Source organism: Coccinella septempunctata, chromosome 2 (genome assembly GCF_907165205.1).
Source record: "Coccinella septempunctata chromosome 2, icCocSept1.1, whole genome shotgun sequence".
NCBI lineage: Eukaryota > Metazoa > Arthropoda > Insecta > Coleoptera > Coccinellidae > Coccinella > Coccinella septempunctata.
The window spans coordinates 29,382,765-29,399,473 of NC_058190.1; the positions used below are offsets into that span (position 1 = coordinate 29,382,765).

Genomic DNA, 16,709 nt, shown 5'->3' on the forward strand with positions numbered 1-16,709 from the left:
TTCATTTTCGTTTGCATACAAATCGTTTCAATATATTCGAATTATTCAGTTAAATTCAAATACTCTGTCAATTCTATGAGCTGCCATTGCTTGGCAACGAAAATTAAAAACCTTTGAACAGTCTCAATTCAGATTCCACATTTATTTTAACTCACTTATAACTTAACTCAGAGCAGGGAGTTCGACTCTCAATGAAGTTTCACTGATTTTTTTTAAATTCATTTTGCAATCTGAAATGTTTCGACATACAAATTCAAAAATTATGGGCCTAAGAACACAAGCTGTGTCATGTTTTTTTATTATTTCAGATATTCGAACGGGACATTTGAATGGCTGTAAAAACGAAACCGTTTGATATTTTTCGATTCTGTTTTGATATTCGTGTTAGGTATGAAAGTAAGTACAATCGTGAAAAATTTCATCAATTTCGAGTGAAATTTTTTTTTCGCTGTATACATGTAAAAAAAAAGTTGTGTTCGATTTCTGAAAAATTTTTTTCACAGATATCCTTTAAAAATTGTGTTAATTTAGGAAATGAAAATCAATTTGGCAACCGAAAAAAAAAATCACGAACATTGCAGGTTTTCCGCCATTTTGTAATTTTTTTTTCGGTGCTCTACACCATTTCTGAATGAAGCATCCAAAAATACTACGATATGACAAAAAACCATTACTTCCAGTCTTATACATAACCGACCACACTCAATATAATAACGCTCTAGAATGACATTAAACACCGTGTATCTCCCTTATGCTTCGAAAACGGGAAATATTTCATAAGAAAAAAATGATTCTCCCGATGTTCTCTACACGTCATATGAGTTTGTCCAGTTTATGATGAAACTCCCTGTATATCAATAAAAGAGGATCTATGGTTTACTTCAAAATGCTTTATTGTTCAAACGCTCCAAATTGGACAATTCTTTTTTTGTTGTGTTTATTATTGTCAGGGCAAGGTTTATATAACAAAATATTCCCAAAAAAAATTGTACAGAACAGAAAATAAGGCATTCCTTTTTCTTACGACCAATCGAGCAATCACGATTAGTTAGTTATTATTATCTACCTAGAAATAATTTAAATGGCAAAACTAGGTTTGCCGGGTCAGCTAGTTTATGATGAAGTGCAAATAAGCACTTTTTTCAAGTATATTTTTTAACTATTCTATGTGCTGCAGCATTCGGAACTGGCAAAATTTCTTCGAGACTATCAAAAATTTTTTTTGTGAATTTGTTTATCAAAAATATCTCCATTTTGACCATTTGTTTCTGCCTTCGGCGGATTGTGCTGAGCATATAGTAACTTGTTCGTTGAACTTTGTTGGAGTATTTTGGTTTTGAGGAGATTTTCTAGAACCTAATGACTTCGGCATTTTTATATTCAAATTATTTTTGTCCGGTCATGCCCTACATGCTTGTTTCCGGTGACACCCGACATGCACCTTGCAATCAATTAGCCAATTACTGGGGAGATATTTGAAATGCACGGTATTTGCACACGTTTTCATTCTCACTACTTATTAACTCATTTACTCATGCTTGCACCATGCCTAGGAGACCATCTGAACACCTACCAATGAAGAGAAGAGAGGCCTCCAAGTTTATTCTGTCCATGTGTCAATCACAATTTAACGTTTATTTCCTAAACCTCTAAAAATATCAAGGTCAACTGAAGATATGTTTACGCTTGCATAGAATCAGTTCGTTTGGCCATTCAAAGGAGGGGGTAAAATGATAAATCTATGAAAACGATGAATGTCCGGTGCTATCCGACTTTCCCCTACGCAAACGCCCGAAAATATTTTTTTTCTGGACTGACAGACTAGAATTTTGTCTATTCGTCCAAAAAAACTCTATTTTCCGGATTTGTAACGTAAATTATTTCGACAAATTGTCGATTCGCGCCATATAGCGCCACTATATTTTTTAAGGTCCATGAATTGATTCAAAACGGATTGTTTGATTCATTGATTTCTACATATCCTTGAGGATTTTTTTAATACTTAACTGAGGGTGGACTATTTTCTACATAACGCGGTACCTATGTAGAAAATTTGTTCTGCGAAATAAAAAATTATTCAGAATTTTGTGTTATTTCCTTATTTTAAAATGAAACGATTGAAATCAGGAAAATTACGCTTCTTATCTTACTATCGCTATATGTAGAATCCATCAGGAGTTCGATGAAAAACACAGCTTGTTTCTAATCCACTATATTCATATCTACTATAAAAATTTTAAAATAGCACGAAACTGCTTAGCACTCGATCGACGATAAAATACCTATTTATTCAATACAAATTTCATACGCTGCGAAGTCACATCGTTCTACATTTGGAAAGCGAAAACGCGGTTAACTGATCGTTTACTTGATTAAATAAAAGAACATGCCTCTCGTAGTCAAATTCCGTAAGCTACGAACCCTTCTTTGGAAAGTCTAAATTTTCACGGTGCAAATAAATTTAACTCAAAGATTGAGTTATGGTGAGATACTAAGAACTAATTCCTAAGAAAGAGACCAATCTAATTGGTAGATGGCGTATATCCTATCTAACCATGAGTTTGGTCTCTTTCTTGGGTATTAGCTTTGAGTATTCAACCTCACTTAGTAGTAGTACTTAGTAGCTCGGCATGAAATAACCAATAGGTATGGCCTTACCTTAAGGAATACTGGTACTTGAGAGGGGTTTGGTTGAGTCCTGAGACGCGGGGGCATATAGCATATATTATGTCTCTTAGTAGGAGTTTTTCATAATTTCCATTTCACAGTTGAAGAAGGGTGTAAATAAAAATTATGAGTTGTGAAAAAAAATCTTTCATGCGTATGTTAAGGTCAACCACATACACTTTAAGAGAGATTAATGTTTTTGCAATATAATCGAAAAAATGTCTTTTTCGTTTGATAAAAGAAGAACGTATTAATTACTTGTTTATTTACTTTTTATATCAAAAGTAAATAAACAAGTAAATAACCGGCCTTACCTTAAGGAATACTGGTACTTGAGAGGGGTTTGGTTGAGTCCTGAGACGCGGGGGCATATATTATGTCTCTTAGTAGGAGTTTTTCATAATTTCCATTTCACAGTTGAAGAAGGGTGTAAATAAAAATTATGAGTTGTGAAAAAAAATCTTTCATGCCTATGTTAAGGTCAACCACATACACTTTAAGAGAGATTAATGTTTTTGCAATATAATCGGGAAAATGTCTTTTTCGTTTGATAAAAGAAGAACGTATTAATAACTTGTTTATTTACTTTTTATATAAAAAGTCATTGACATCAAAATGCATAAAATAAGTTGTAAAATATTAATAAGGCAAATTTTATCATTTCACCCTAATAATAAAAGAAGGATTAATAAAGAAGACCATCAATGAACGAATCATCCTAAGCAACAAGGGTATTTCCGACACAAAAATTTATGGTCACCATGTAAAAAACCCAACTACTCTCCACCACTAACTTGTAGGTGGGCAGTATAAACTTATCAATTATATATAAAAAATCCGTGATTCTATATAGAAACCCATCTGTTCGAGCATTTTTCTACATGATAGTAAATACTATAGAGGTACTAAATAGATAGGGTTTACTTTACATTGTGTAAATTGAAAATTTTATTTTGTGTGTCATACCCAAGGAATTCAACTCGTTCAAACATTATTTCTGTCATCAAGTCTGAATGAACTTAAAGAGAGAATGTCAAGGATAAAAAAGTCTAGTTAAGTGAATCTGAGATATTTTTCATCTTGCCTGTGGCCTCTTTTCGACAGCAACATAGGTTGTCCTATACTTACACTTTCAATACGATACATCCAGTGACATCTAGGCTCAGTTATGGTAAAGGCAATTTTGTTTTCGGAAGTAATCTGTTCATGAATATTAAAAATTAAAATTTCGTCTTGTAGGTGACTCAAATCACCAACGTAATTGTCGAAGAGATTCTCGTTGAAAGGAAAGAAATATTTCCGAATAATTGTTTCCAATTCTTTTCGGGTAATATCATCATTAAGGGGTTCAGAGCTAAAGTGAACCAAGAGTAAAAATTACAGGTTTGCAGTTATGCTCTTATGTCCAAACTTACCCTTTTTGTCACTAGATGTCACTTTCGTGTTTATGTTGTGAATAAATTGTTATACCTTTCAGTCCATTAGTGAAACATGTTCGCGCTCAGACAAAATTTAAATATCTGTTAAATTAGTCTTAGGTCATATTAGTCTACTTTATTTTTTTTTCTATTTTGAGAAAAAAAATAATTAAATATATATATTTATATATATTATCTATATTAATAAAAGAGGATCTATGGTTTACTTCAAAATGCTTTATTGTTCAAACGATCGCACCAAATTGGACAATTCTTTTTTTGTTGTGTTTATTATTGTTAGGGAAATGGTTTATATAACAAAATATTCCCAAAAAATAATTGTACAGAACAGAAAAATAGGCATTCCTTTTTCTTACGACCAATGGAGCAATCACGATGAGTTAGTTATTATTATCTACCCTAGAAATAATTTAAATGCAAAACTAGGTTTGCCGAGTCAGCTAGTATATAATATAATAAGATAATTCTCATTATACTTATCTTCCGTATGCCAAAAATAATTATTGAGAGAAAAAAAATTCTCAACAATAGGTATGTGCTTGGTCGAAAAATGAGAATTAATGAATATAATTCGGTTAATGTTCCAGAACAGGGGTAGATGGAAGTTTTGGTAGTGAAACACTGAAGTGATTTTTACAATTTCCGGCTGCACAATATCTAAACATTTCGAATAAGAGGGTGGTGGATAATTTAAATATTTACAACTTCTTTATGTAGGTACCTAGTTTTCAACATCTCGCCAAAATCATGAGAAAAATGCGAAAAATAGTAATTCAGGTTTTAAAAATGTATATTTCCATATGCTAAATAAAAAATAATTTTTTTATGGGATATGCATTTTTGTATTTTTCACGAGTCACAATTGGAAAAGAGCCTAATTTTCAAACCAAAATTTCGACAAAAAAAATTGTTTCTCCAAAAATATTGCTTTGATAAATATTTCGATATTTGCATTGAATAAAGCTTTTTACCCATTCCATACCTTTATTCATTTAAAATGAAGAGTGAAACAACTCCTAAGAAATCACAGTTATAGGTCAGTGTTTTTTCTTTGCAGAAATTAAATCGTTGCACCAAAAACGACCTGAGTATACAAAACCTGTCCCTTACGAAGTTGAGAAAATCATGTTTTTGGTAACAAAATAGCTTCAATCACTCCTAAACTGCAGTTAGGCATGTCATGTGGACATCAAAATACATAAAAAGTGGAATTTCGATTTCAATAAGTTCAACAATTTCATTCCCATAATAAAAAAGTGCTGATGAAAACTCATCACTCTGATCATATTCAGCAAAAACGTTCTATTTCTATTCATAAAAAATTATTGTGGCCTTATATGAAGGGTGCATTAGAAATTCCTTAGTTAGACATGAAAAGTCGTGCAGTTTCAAATGAAGATTGACCTGTACTAAACACCGAAAATATGAATTTTGTACGTTACTTCTTAATCACACTGCATGATGAAATGTTACGATTGGATCAAGTTGTTCAAAGTCAGTATAATTTCAGGTAGCACCTCAAATAAAGGCCATCATGGTAACCCATGGTTCTGTGATGATGAACTATCAACCTTTAAAAGAACTGCCTAATTTCTTCAGGTTCGTTTCCCAGAACTCCGGATTGACACAGAAAGACGTCGACTATATTTTAGATCACATATCTGAGATAGGAAATATGCTATTCGAATAATCAAAAAAATCTTGGAATCAGTGTATTATTATCAGTATTGAGCTGGATAAATTGTAAAAGAGCAATAACGATTCATCAATATTGAACGTTGTTTGATTAACTTATACATACCTTGAAACTCGTTACTCGTTGTGCTTTTGATGTGAATAATTATATTAAAATTATTATTAGCTATGTTACACCGCGCCGCTGTCCTGGTGTCGCACTAGACAGAGAAAGAAGTAAGTACTACAATAAATGCATTCGTACCATTGCAATGTGGCCATTCCTTGTAACTATATTTCGACTAGCAAAACATTCGGGATGAAATGTGCCTGTACCTATATTACCTGATGAATCAGAATGTTTTTTTTTCCTTCCGATGAAATGAAACTGGTGAAAAAAATAGTAGGTGGAATTGGATGATTGATTTTTTAAATTTAAAATTTTTTTATGGATTTTACTGAAAAATAAATCAAATTTCACCCATATCATTCGAGTAGATTAATCTTACTGAAAACTACAAGTCTATATTAGAAAGATGAGTTACCATGGAATGGACTATTTCATTTCCAACTATTAAGAATTTAAGTCAGCTTAGGTTAGCATCAATATATACCGCTTTTTATTTCATTAGTGGAATTTATTGAAGATGACACTTGTTGGAATTGAAGAATTCCAATACATGTCCATTAGAATGATTGTCATAATATAGCTTTGGCATGAAATAATGTCTTATATAAATAAAAATTCAGAAAAAGACACTATTTTCTTGCATGATGAATGAGGTCGAAGACCAATAAAGACCTAATGAAGACGTCTTCGAGACAACACCCTTCTACCTGTGAAGAGATCCAATACACTTTTTTCATTTACACCATGGTTTTGCTTCGATTTATGAATAGGTTAGCTTTCAGAACTACACATTCACATTTCAAGAACCTTTGTGATCGTATCTTATTATCTTTTGTTGATTTAATGAGAAAATTTCCATTAATTCTGATTTTCTCCGAATAAATGATCGAAAAACAAATTTTTTTGTTCAACCCTATCAAAACTAAATCGAGGTTGATATGCTTTATGTTCTTCATATACAACGCATGCAATAAGATATTCTTTTTCCAGAAATAGTTTAATTCCAAGAAGAATTTTTTCTGAACCATATGAAACAAAATGAACAAATGATATTTAAAAAATCATTCCATAACGCTCAAAAAGTAAGTATGTAAAAAAACGCAGAAGTATATAATTCACATTTCTTAATAAACTTTTTAGGGTTTTCACTCTCAATTTCTGAAACAAAATCAATTAAAAATGAAATCGACGATTTGCTCCTGCGTAAATTCTTGCACTAATTTGTCAGGAGCAAATTAACTAGAAAAAATTGTTGCCTAACAATGAACTGAAAATAAATAACGTTGAAATTATAATTTTAAGTGGTAACGTCTCGGAGTCTATATCAGACTCCTTTATCAGACGAAAAATCTATTTTCGAAAATCTTCTGAATTGTGGCTTTTGTTTGACATTAATTGTCAATACATAGAAACGTTGATTCATTTAATTTTGAAATTTCCGGATGACAGTTCCTTCTTCAGTAAATTGATCCAAATATGATCTATTCCTACCGAACAATTTGCCAAATTATTATCTCGATCTAATAGAAGACACGTAGACTCTTTAATCTTTCGTTTATAATGGTCTGGTTCCGTCATTAAAATTTAAGTGTTGTTCCAATCCATCATGTGGTCTCCCGTATTAGAACAAATATGATCTGCGATCTGTGATCGATTAATTTCTCTATTTTTAATATTATTTTTATGTTCGCGTTTTCTTATTTCTAGAGGTCTGGACGTTTCACCTGTATAAGTTTTACCACAAATACAGGGTATGTTGTAAAAACAATTTTTTGATTTTTGTTTTTCGTTCAAAGGTTTAGTTTTTGTTAATATAGATCTTAAATCATTTTGCGTTTTAAAAACAGTTCGTATGTTGAACTTCGAACCGATTCTTCTTATTTTTTCTGAAAGGCCATTAACATAAGGAATAACATTCAATAAATTTGGTTGTTCTTGACGGTTTGTTGGTTGTTCCTGATCATTATTACGATTTTGGTCAGTCATTTTTCTCTCTAAATTTAATATTGTTTTTTCAATAAAATTTTCCGGGTATTGATTATCCCTAAGAAAATGTTTAATGTAGTCAACTTCATTATTTCTAATTCAGGGTGTAGAAGAAATTAAATTAGCTCTATCATAAAGTGTTTTAATAATACCTCTTTTGACACTTACTTGGTGATTGGAATAAAAATTCAAATATCTATTTGTATGTGTCCAAAAAAGTTCGAAAACTTTTTTATTGAAACATCTAGAAATGGAATTTTGTTATCCTGCTCTAATTCCATTGTAAATTTTATTGTAGGTTCTTTGTTGTTAATATGATCAAAAATATTCTTTAGTTCATCTCTACCATGTTGCCAAATCACAAAAATATCATCTACATTTCGCCACCAAGTCTTTGGTTTTGGTGGATATGTGTCTATATATTTTTGTTCGAAAGATTCCATGAATATGTTACTCATTACTGGTGATAAAGGTGGACCCATAGCCATACCAAATTTTTGTTTATAGAAAACATCATCTAATTGAAAATATGTGGAATTCAGGCAAACTTCTAATATCTCCATTATATCATCAATAGTCAATTTCGAATTTTCATAAATGGTTCTATCATTAATATGATTGTTCTCACTATTTCAAGAGTTTTATCAACTGGAACATTTGGAAAAAGATTTACTACATCGAAACTTACTAAGATGTCTGTTGCATTTAGATTAGAATTTCTTAATTTTTCAAGAAAGTGTTGAGTATTTTTCAAAAAACTAGTTGATTTTCCTGTTAATGGGTTCAAAAATTGTAATATATATTTAGCAAAATTTTGACAGGGGGATCCGAGTGAACTTACTATTGGTTTCAAAGGAATAAGAGGTTTATGTATTTTAGGTAGGCCGAATAAATGTGGGGGCTTGCTACACTGAGGGAAAAAAAGTATTGTGGCAATTAAAAAATTTAATAAATATAGCCTCAAGTAGCTAAGTTAATAGAACCAACTAAATAATTGTCATTGCTTTCAAACTATTGAGACAATAAATTTTTTTAGTTGCATCAATTCAATTTTATTTGATTATATGTATTACTTCATTACTTTATTACAACTAATTCGGTTTATTTGACCTTACTGAAATAGTTTAATTATTAGAACCATCTTTACTCTTCCATCAAATAATTCATTTGATTATCGCAATGAAACCACTTATTTGCATCGGAGAATGCATTCAATTATCACAATAGAATCCCTGTATTACTCCAATGCAATTTGTTATGTTTGCGATAGGGGTGGTAGACAAAAAATTTGATTTATGAAAAATTATATTTATTGAAAATAAAATACATAAGGAATGTTCAAAACAATGAAAAACTCAAACTATCCTCCAATAAATAATCTATAATATATATAATAAGGATAATGAGGTTGTTTCCCTCAATATAATCATATATAATTATACATGAGTATATTTATTTATATATCAAAATGTGAAAGGTGAAACGTTATATAGCTTGCAGTACGGTCAATCAAAATGAAGTTTTCGCTAATACTGTTTTTGTTGAAGTCAGTAGGATAAAACGAAACATCTTTTTCTGATAAATTCACGAATTCATCAAATTCAATCCAGTAAATAATAACTCTCACATTTCAATTATAATTTTTAAGCAACCATTGCAGCACAATAAGATAATTTGAAATCAGTTCCTTCAGTCTGCCCATCCAGTAAATCGAAGGTAGTGTCATCAATACATTTTTCTGTAAAAAAAAATCACTTATGAAAAACTTCTATAACAACTATAGGTAATATTCAGAATAAAATCAAACCATATAAACATAAACAACAGAAATAAGGAATCTCAAACCTACAAACAAAAAACAAACCAGCTCAAATAGTGAAATAGCTCTTTTCGTGATATTTGATGCAACATCGGAAAATATTTTTTTCAAAACCAAAACCATGCACCTGTTAAAATTGATACAGTCAACTCACCTTCAAATCGTTTAACGTAACTTACCTCATTATAGGTAGGTAGGTACCACTATATAGTCACTAGTTTTTCACATATTTCCGCGTATCGCATGTCGCATCTAATCTGGCAGGAGTCTGGATCACTTCTTGGCGTGGGGTGTAGGCAAAGAGTAAAGTTACTCTTTGGTGTAGGTTTGTCTAAGCAAGTGGACCGTTAAATTCGTTCTGTGCGAGCAGAGCATAGACAATCTATGGAGCAGAGGGGAGGGTGTAATAAAACCGATTATTTGGAAGAAATGTTCTATTTGATTATTGTAACTGTTTGTTTCATAACTGGGAAAATGATACGTATTGGAGGAATGAACCTATGTGTTTGAAATAACTAACCAACTATATTTTTCAGTTCCTTATCACCACAACGAAAAAGATGAGTTGGCAGTAGTGCATGAAGCTTATTGTAATAATTAACTGATCGAAAAAAAATTGATGTATTGAACGAACCATTCGAAATTGTAGTTTCAATGGAACATTTAATCGAACAGAAAAACATTTTAATTGCCACAATGCGAACCCTCCAACTAACAGATTTCAATTGAAATCTTTTTTCTCAGTGTATAAGATGGTAAAACTTATACAGGTGAAACGTCCAGACCTCTAGAAATAAGAAAACGCGAACATAAAAATATTATTAAAAATAGAGAAATTAATCGATCACAGATCGCAGATCATATTTGTTCTAATACGGGAGACCACATAATGTATTGGAACAACACTAAAATTTTGATGACGGAACCAGACCATTATAAACGAAAGATTAAAATTGTTCGGTAGGAATAGATCATATTTGGATCAATTTACTGAAGAAGGAACTGTCATCCGGTAATTTCAAAATTAAATGAATCAACGTTTCTATGCAGTCTCTGTTTCTATGTATTGACAATTAATGTCAAACAAAAGCAACAATTCAGAAGATTTTTCGTCTGTTGAAGGAGTCTGATATAGACTCCGAAACGTTACCACTTAAAATTATAATTTCAACGTTATTTATTTTCAGTTCATTGTCAGGCAACAATTTTTTCTAGTTAATTTGCTCCTAACAGATTAGTGCAAGAATTTACGCAGGAGCAAATCGTCGATTTCATTTTTAATTGATTTTGTTTCAGAGATTGGGAGTGAAAACCCTAAAAAGTTTATTAAGAAATGCAGAATCCTCCCAGAATAAATTTCAATTGATATATAATTCACACTTCGTAAAACTCCTGTATTATCATTGCACACACGTATTTACAGCATCGTTAACAATTCTTCCTTTTTTATTGTAAAATATATAACATAATAGATTTGAGTGCTGTCATTGAGTGTTTAACTCAATGGTGCTATAATACTTTTAATACAACACACCATCTGGGTTCTGGAGGGTGGACTACATTGAACGAGTTCACAAGCTGATATTTTACGAATTTAGAAGTTGCTAGTAAACTCGCCCATTATAATCATGTCACATGTAACTAGCAGATTGAAAACTGTCTGCGAGTGAATTTGAAATAAGCTGGGCTGCATAACTCGCTAATCGCTGGCTTTTTGAATTTTAAGATAGTAAACGAGCCGTGTATATCCATAGTTGATAGTAACTAGCTGTGAGTATACTTCATTTTAACCGTAAATATTGAAAACGTATAGAAAACGACAAAAACACGTGTTTCTACTTGATAGCTTGTTGGAACTAACTGAGCGAATCATCACTATCGCACTAGCCAACTCGTCCACCAACTCGACCCTTAACAAACTGGTAGAACAGATTGTTCAATTCTTCTTCTTTTTACTAATCGTCGGGGACTTAGTCCTCTGGAACACTTTCATTAAAAGTCTGATAGTCATCTTAGAGGTCTTAAAAACTAAATATACGGCAATCAGAACAACTGCTAGAACATCTAACATGAAATATTCGTAAAGTGGCAGATCTGCAGCCGGGCTCCTCAAATGCTTAGCTCCTTTATGTCTGATTACGTACTCACACCACCAAATTACTTTATCTATTCCAGATTGTGGTTGATCCAAGAATATATCACGTAGTTCTTTTGCCTTATTCCGATATCTGAAAATGAGAACATTTATGAGAAATTTCTAACTGTCTTGAATTCCTAACTTCTTGTTGATTTCGTATGTAATGCTCAGACTGACATTAAAATTACCCAGTATATCGCAGAAATAATTTTCTAACAAAAGCAGCATAATCATTTTCATTGATATAATCATAAGAACCTAGAATAAGAACATATTTATCGTAATGTTTTCTTTGTATCCCGGATAAGTATTATAACTGTTATTCAATATTATCAATGAATTTCAAAAATAAGTAAGCCTCTTGTTGAATCAGTTGAATAATACAATATTATTATCTAAATCATAGATATTCTGTGTTTACTGAGGATTTTTTACTAGCCAGCCTTCTTGCTTGTTCTGTTCTGGAAATGAATGCACATCCAACAGTTTGGATGCATTATTTTTTCATGTTTCCTTTTCCTTGGAGTTTCTGAGCTCCCACATGGTTGAGCCTGAGATATTCATTTTCTGTTTTTGAACTGAGCACTAAAACGGTGTAGACCCCTCTTAAGGATAGACAGTAATGTGCTGTAATTTGAGCTGAAAAGCACTGTAATATTTGTCGGTCTGGTTTGTTCTGCCTTTCCATGAATAGACTTTAACGCTCTTGAGATCCACTCTCTCATCTTGATATGTTTTTTTGGGAGATAAAAAAACTTTGTTATGTATTATTTTTCTGCTCAACCATTACATGTCTGATATTTGAGATGTGCCCGAACTGTTTTCAAATTACCGTCAAATTCTGTAAATTCCATGATCCAGATCCATGATAGCCACATAACATATTTGCTCTACAAGGTGAGTCTTCGTAATATATTTTTAATATAAGATGTTTTGAGGTCAGAATTAAGAAATTCTGTTTTTTCTCACCATGTTTTCTGATGCGGCCTAGATAAAACAGATATCATCGTTTTAAATTTTCATAACGAGCTATAACACTCCTGTAAAATTGATACTGAAGTTTTTCCAAGCATTAAATTTACCATTTTGAGCTTTGAAATGAACTACTACAGGTAGATATATTAGAAAGTTTTTGTTCGGAGAAGATTCATCACATAAATGGAAAACTATATTACAAAATGTTAACATTTTCAAGGATCTTCAACAGTCTGTATCTTTTCAACCGAGCTGAATTGGAAAAAAATGGTAACGGAAAATGTCTTTCTTCTACCACAGAAAATATTCTGACATGTCAAAGGCTCCCCTGTATATTTTTGATGTATCATTTTGAGAATATGAAGGGTGTATGACCTTATTAGATTTTTTTCACTTCTTCCGATGGCAAAACGTGACTTTAACAAAATGGAGGATTGTGAGAATTAACATTGACAAAATCAAGTTATAATAGAAGTTTGTGTTTTTATTATAACGTAAAGTTCTTTCAGTTATTAAAAAAAATTCAGTTGAATATTGTCCTTTTTTATATCACATGAGATATAAGCCATGGCCATAACCATATATAAGGAACAAATATTTTCATGATCCATATTTAAACTATGATTTCTTAGGGAAGGAGAAGTTTTCCTTGTTTGAGGCGGATATAGAAGGAAGGCTGGTTCATAGCTATTCTATAGTTGTGCCCTGTTATAAAGTGCGTTCAAAAAAATTCGTCGTCAAATAGGCTATAGAATTTTAAACGTTGATATTCGCTGTCTGAACGTAGGTCTTTCCTTGAATTACTTCATCTTCCCTAAATGTGAACAATAATTATGACATTTAGGTACCTATATATCGTAATTTTGTATGGAAAGTGGAAAGACACTTTTAAGGAAAAGTTAATTCCGCCCAAAGTACGAAAAGCATTTTTTTTATTGAGATCACAAGAATCCAAACAATTAAAAAAATTCTTGGTAAAAATGTCCACTATTTTCATACGTACGAGACATAAATCTCGAACGGATCGTGGTATTATGTTTTTTTTAAGGTTCTACCTGTTTCAGTAATATGAATATTCTCTATATTTATACTGAATTGATTTGGTCGTTACTGAAAATCCATGACTAAACTAAAGAACTGAATTACATGGAAATAAATTTTGGACAATTTATCAAAATTCAATTCAGCTATGAAAAGGCATGATGCTTATTCATAACGTTCTACTGTTAAAGTTCCATAAAATAAAATAGGTCCCACATTTTGCTATTGACTGATGCATATCGAACTCCATATTTTTTTGGATGCTACAAGGATAGGTAATCAATATTTTCTTCAATTTTCTGATAACATGTCAATCTTTATGGAAACAAACTGATTTCTTTCAATTGTGTGACATGAAATATGCAAACCTCTATGCCAACACATACTCCAGCCACTTGAGATAAAACCCCAACTGTTGTCTTTGGAGCTTCTGCCACCATATTTTCATTATTGCTGAATAACTCTGAGGTTTTCTTCTTTGGTAGACTACTACTTCTTTTGCTTGAACATACCTGTTCCGTCAACGCATCGCAAAACAGTACTTTCGAAAGATTGATTATTCAGCAACATTGGGATATACATTGGGAATGTCGCTGGAACATCAAAAAATATTTCCACTCTCCTTCTATTTTCTCCCCAATTTTGAAGTAGGATTCAATAATAAATGCTTTTACACGTCCGCAAAAACCATCTTTATAATATAATATATATATATATATATATATATATATATATATATATATATATATATATATATATATATATATATATAAATATATATATATTTATCCAGCATACTATGTTGCGTCCATACATTGTCTTTGGGCCATACACTATTGCGTCCTGAATAATACTGCGTCCGTATACCGGACGCAGCATTGTTTTTCAAAGTTTTCTCTGGTATTTCGAGGGATTCAACGACAGGGGTGGTCGCAAATCGTGAAGGACGTCGAGAGCTATCTTTGGAACAACTATAGATTTCATACATCTTTTGATAAAAGAGTTATTCCATGTTGAAAAACATATCTCCAGACGCAGTAAAGTGCTCCTCATGAAACCTAAAGTATATTTTTAGTTCACGCAAATTCCGCTTCGGGGGCGCTTCAAATGATGAAAACTGATATACAGTCAATATACATCTTTCACACGACGCATAATGTTGCGTCCTAAATCTGGCAACTGTGTATACAAGTAAACCAAGTTGTATTTGCACAACTGAAATGATTTAGCTTCCTAGGCTCCAAGGTCATCCCGAAAGTCTGTTAGGTGAAGAATTGGATTCTGTCTCTAGAGCAATAGCAGGTCCGATTGTAGTGCCCTTATGGTGTTCTTTTAACTGATATTGTCATTATTATTTTTTCGAATGAAAAAAAATTATAACTCACCTGAATTTTATTCCACTTCAATTAGAAATCAAACGATAACATTTTCAAGAGAACTATCGGATTTATAAATTGACATGAAAGGTATCGCTTTATCCGCTTATGCTTATGTCATCTCATTTCACTTGTGAATTAAAATTTTTTTATTCCACTGGATGAGTAAACGTCAACTTCCCTTGTTGCTAGAGGCAAGTGTATTTGCCTCTTCATTTCCTTTAGTTCCCGAGGGACCAGGAACCTAGCTATAGAGTCATACGGTCATACAGAGTAGTTTTTGTTGATCGGTCGTCCTGTAGGCCATCTGGCATTTGTGAATTGGTGTATTCTTCAGATTCTATGTTCTTATGTTGTTATCTACTACTTTCTTCATCGTCTTCAATAGAAACGATGTTGAATTAATTGTTCTTGAAGATTGTGGGTCCCCATTTTGGTGTGAAGGGAACTTTTGTCCTTCTCCATTTTCAGTGTATATGACACATTCTAAGCAGCTTCTGGTTATCTTCAGAAGATGAAGACGAATCTCTTCTTTAGACTTCAGGTGATCTATATAGATTGAAGGTGTTCATGGCCCACTCCAAACATCGTTTTTGAATATCCCAATCTTCCTTACGAGGATTCTTGGTCTATATTGCTGTATCGATTCTAGTTATGGGTTTACTACCTGTGAAGGTTGTTTTGGGGAAACTGAAAGATCGTTCCTGTTCTCCTTCGGTGAATTATCCGTCTGGCTTATTGAGCGATATTGTGGGGTTGATTACTCCTTTTGCCATGACCTTTTGTATTCTGAGTGCTGTGGGATTAGAAGTGACATTGCCACAAAAATTAAAAAGTTCTACAAATTATGTAAACCCTAAAATTCCCTGATCGACTTTTTGTTCCAGATCGTAATGCGAGAGGTTTGGCCAATTAGTATCGAACTGTTGTAAGTTTTGCTTCAGATGGATCTTAATGGTGGATCAGTTCCTCTTCTGTTATTTTATATTCGATTATCCTATGATCAGATTTACAATTCAAACTTTATGCCCTGGGTATGAAGCCCCCTGTTCGAACATTGATCCTTTGTATTTTTCACTTTTCTGTTCTTCGTTCACTACCACATTATTTTTGGCAGCGAAGGGAATACAACTCAAGAATTTCTTTGAGCTCTTTTTCTGGCAGAACTTTATTTATTGCGTGTATATACACGCTTTTTCAACAACTTGGCATATGCCAAGTTGTTGAAAAAGCCTAATTGAAATATATGCGAGCTTTATCATTCTCAAAATCTGCTTTGGTCTTTGGAGGTACAAATGAGAGCTTTGGTTATTTGTCTGTGCCATAAACTTCTCTCAGATGGAAGTAAGGAATTCGCATTGTGTCTCTCTATTCACCCTGATAAAGTATGAATTCTGCAAGCGGACAAGATGTGCTTAAGAGTTTTCGTCGATCACGGCTAGCCCTGCAAGATGTTGAGGTGACC

The 16,709-nt window shown here is 32.3% G+C and overlaps 2 protein-coding genes across 2 annotated transcripts in view; one reads left to right on the forward strand and one right to left on the reverse strand.

Moving 5' to 3' along the window:
- LOC123308350 (cysteine sulfinic acid decarboxylase-like) overlaps positions 1 to 5,842 on the forward strand; it is a 37,637-nt gene extending 31,795 nt beyond the window's left edge. The window contains exon 7 of the mRNA XM_044890965.1: positions 5,617 to 5,842. Coding sequence (XP_044746900.1) covers positions 5,617 to 5,796 — 180 coding nt within the window. The 3' untranslated portion in view covers positions 5,797 to 5,842. The remainder of the gene's footprint in view (positions 1 to 5,616) is intronic.
- A 5,775-nt stretch (positions 5,843 to 11,617) lies between these two features.
- LOC123307795 (UDP-glycosyltransferase UGT5-like) overlaps positions 11,618 to 16,709 on the reverse strand; it is a 31,882-nt gene continuing 26,790 nt past the window's right edge. Inside the window, exon 4 of the mRNA XM_044890232.1 lies at positions 11,618 to 11,943. Within this exon, the coding sequence (XP_044746167.1) occupies positions 11,652 to 11,943 (292 nt within the window). The 3' untranslated portion in view covers positions 11,618 to 11,651. The remainder of the gene's footprint in view (positions 11,944 to 16,709) is intronic.